This window comes from Rousettus aegyptiacus, unplaced genomic scaffold, assembly GCF_014176215.1.
Source record: "Rousettus aegyptiacus isolate mRouAeg1 unplaced genomic scaffold, mRouAeg1.p scaffold_m13_p_5, whole genome shotgun sequence".
Classification (NCBI taxonomy): domain Eukaryota; kingdom Metazoa; phylum Chordata; class Mammalia; order Chiroptera; family Pteropodidae; genus Rousettus; species Rousettus aegyptiacus.
The window spans coordinates 69,269,562-69,273,013 of NW_023416308.1; the positions used below are offsets into that span (position 1 = coordinate 69,269,562).

The following is a 3,452-nucleotide window of genomic DNA, read 5'->3' on the forward strand; positions in this document are numbered from 1 at the left end:
CTCAAGTCTTGCGGTTAGAGTAACGCGCTCGGCGAAGGGAAACTAAAGGGTTAAGGTGATGAGCTTGAGAAAGCCCAGAAAACTAGAAAAAAGACCCCCCCTCCCCCGACCCGCGCCCCAGTAGCCAGGCTAAATAAGTCCCTCCCCTCCGCCACCGGGGCGGTCGCCGCGCGCTCCCTCCCTCCGCCCCTCGCTTACAAGACCTAATGAGATCCCCCGGGAGGCCGAGCAGCGAGCCGGTCCCGGAGCTTGCAGGCTGCGCCGCACACACCACGCCAGTGCGGGAGCCGGACCTGGGCAGCCGGCGGGAACCGGCCGGGGGCGCAGCGGCTGAGCTGCGGGCCGCCGGGGAGCCGCGGCGATGGCGGTGCAGGCGGCGCTCCTCAGCACGCACCCCTTCGTCCCCTTCGGCTTCGGGGGCACCCCGGACGGGCTTGGGGGCGCCTTCGGAGCCCTGGACAAGGGCTGCTGTTTCGAGGACGATGAGACCGGGACGCCAGCGGCCGCGCTGCTGGCGGGCACCGAGGGCGGGGACGTACGCGAGGCCACCCGCGACCTGCTCAGCTTCATCGACTCAGCGTCCAGCAACATTAAGTTGGCCCTGGACAAGCCCGGCAAGTCGAAGCGGAAGGTGAACCACCGCAAGTACCTGCAGAAGCAGATCAAGCGCTGCAGCAGCCTCATGGGCGCCGCGCCCCCAGGCCCGCCCTCCCCGGGCGCCGTGGACACGCCTGCCAAGCGGGTGCTCGCCGCCCCCAGCGCTCAGACCGCCGCGGTCCCGGCCCACGGCAAGGCCACCCCTCGGCGGGAGGCGTCGCAGGCGGCGGCGGCTGCTAGTTTGCAAAGCCGAAGCCTGGCGGCGCTCTTCGACTCGCTGCACCACGTCCCTGGGGGCGCCGAGCTGGCGGGGGGTTCGGTGGTGGCGCCCGCGGCCGGGCTCCGCGGAGCGGGCGCTGCGGGCGCGGGAGGGGACGCGGCTGGCCCTGCAGGAGGCGCGGCGCTCCCTGGCTGCAGGAAGGTCCCGTTGCGGGCCCGCAACCTGCCCCCATCCTTCTTCACCGAGCCTTCCCGGGCGGGGGGCGGCAGCGGGTGCGGCCCGTCGGGGCCTGGCGTGAGCTTGGGCGACTTGGAGAAGGGCGCCGAGACCGTGGAGTTCTTCGAGCTGCTGGGGCCGGATTACGGTCCCGGCACGGAGACCGGCGTCTTGCTCGCCACCGAGCCTCTCGATGTGTTTCCCACTGGAGCCGCCGTCCTGCGGGGACCCCAGGAGCTGGAAGCTGGCCTTTTTGAGCCGCCGCCGGCGACGGTGGGGAGCCTTCTGTACCCCGAACCCTGGAGCGCCCTGGGCTGTCCCCCCACCAAGAAGCCGAACCTGGCTGCCCCCCGCGGCGGCTCGACCTTGAACGAGCCCTTGCGCTCCTTGTACCCCGCCACCGCGGACTCTCCGGGAGGGGAGGACGGAACGGGCCTTTTGGCCTCTTTCGCCCCCTTCTTCTCAGACTGCGCCCTGTCCCCGCCGCCCCACCAGGTGTCCTACGATTACAGCGCGGGCTACGGCCGCACGGCTTTCTCTGGCCTTTGGAGACCCGACGGAGTTTGGGAAGGGGCTCCGGGAGAAGAGGGGGCGCACCGGGACTGACTTGAGGGAACTTCCCTTCCATTATAGACTGTGGGGAGCCCCACCCCTCTCGGTCCCTCCTAAGCCTAAAGAGTGATTGGAAAATGCAAGTGGAGTTGAAGTGGAATTTAAAAATTCAATTAATAAAATAAACTTAAGAAAAAGAAATGAGGAGTTGGGGTTGTTTTAATCGCAGCCTCAGGTGTTAAAAAAAAAAAGCCGTTCATAGGTTCTTATTGGAACAGACAAGCCAAGGAGCCAAGAACCAACACGAGGTTGGGGTAATGGGGTAGGGATTGCAGAAGGGTCTAGAGGTGGCTTCTTTAGCCACCTGTCCCCTCTCCAACTTTTCAGCAAAAGGTCAGTGTGTTTAGTGTAATTGCCCCTTCCTAACTGTGCCCTGACCCCTCCACTTCCTTTCCCTTTGAGCAAATCGTGAATTAAAGCCTACACTGAAAAGATCGGAATGGAGGTATGTTATTATTGATTTGGCTGTTTTTTAGAGGACGGCTTCCCGCGTTGTCTCTGCCTTCTTAGGGGAGTGTTATAGAGGACATGAGGCCAGTGGTCCACCGCTGACTTCCAGTGTGTTGGTCCTTTGGTGGGAATCTCTTCTCTGTTACTTTTCTGCTTAAGTGTTTTCTGCTCCCTTCTTCCACCTCTTTAACCTTTTTCTGTCCCTTTCCACTCTCATTAGTGCCATTGCTTACTTTCCTTCTCTTTATTTCTCTGGCCTCTCATTGCTTTCTCTGATAGATTTTTTTTTTTTTCTGTCAACTTTTCTTGCAACTCTATAGGAAGCTTAAGTTTGGCAAACCTGGGGGTCCATTTCTCTCCTTATGTCATTCTTGGGTCACTTTGGGTAGGGGAGACGGGGCAAGTTGTAACCTCTTTGCATCTAAGTTCCTTTATTGGAGAGACCGAGGAGGACAATATTTGTCCATTTTTCATTTACTCACAGCTTATTGGGCAGCTCAGAGGGGAAATACCTAAAATGCTTTGAGGGGGCTGTAGTCCTTGTTGGTTCAGCGCGCGCGCGCGCACACACACACACACACACACACACACATATGTACACACACATACACATATATATGTACACACACACACACACGCACACCCCACACACATGGTTTCCTCATGTGGAAGCCATTAGGATTGTGTCTCATGTTCTTTATTGGCCCATCTGTTTGCCTGGTGATTGCCCTTTCCCTTATAAGCTGTGCGCCTTACCTCCCTTCTTTTCCTTCTTTTCTCCTGTTCCACTCACCTCCCACCCCCCCCACCCCCCCACCCCACCCCCACCCCCCGCCGCCGTTGATTTCTGCCTCCCTGTACTTCCTCACTCTGTCTACCCACACTCTCCCTACAGAAGAAATGGTGAAGGGTGTGAAGTTCCCTGCAGAGCAGGTTTGATAAAGAGAATCTGAAGGGCCCTTGGAGAGAGGAGTCTGATCTATTATCTGAGAAAGATTTGGGAAAAGAGATCAGAGAAATATTTTAACCAGGCATGAGGTGGCAGAGAGGACACACAGCATCATCAGGTGGGTTGAGGGGCAGAGGAAGAAAGACTGGGTGGAAAGTGAGAGATTGGAGAGGAAAAGTTGAGCCCTTCAGTTCTGGAAATGCAGAAAGAGAACAACATCCAGAAAATATAAGGATATATTGCCTTTTGATTATGTTGCAAAGGAGAGCTGCCTCCATTCAATGCAGCCAAGGTATATTATAAGACTATCTACATGTGAGAAAGTCAAAACCCCAGTGTTACCACAAGATTTTAAAATCCAGGTCATTGCACAAATCAAAAGTATTGCAATATTTTCAGAAAGAAATT

The 3,452-nt window shown here is 57.6% G+C and overlaps 1 protein-coding gene across 1 annotated transcript; it reads left to right on the forward strand.

Moving 5' to 3' along the window:
* The first annotated feature begins 247 nt into the window (after positions 1 to 247).
* Positions 248 to 2,079, forward strand: FAM181B (family with sequence similarity 181 member B). The gene has a single exon (XM_016160290.2). It carries the CDS (start codon positions 362 to 364, stop codon positions 1,637 to 1,639), a length of 1,278 nt encoding a protein of 425 aa, XP_016015776.2. The 5' UTR covers positions 248 to 361; the 3' UTR covers positions 1,640 to 2,079.
* The last annotated feature ends 1,373 nt before the right edge of the window (positions 2,080 to 3,452 follow it).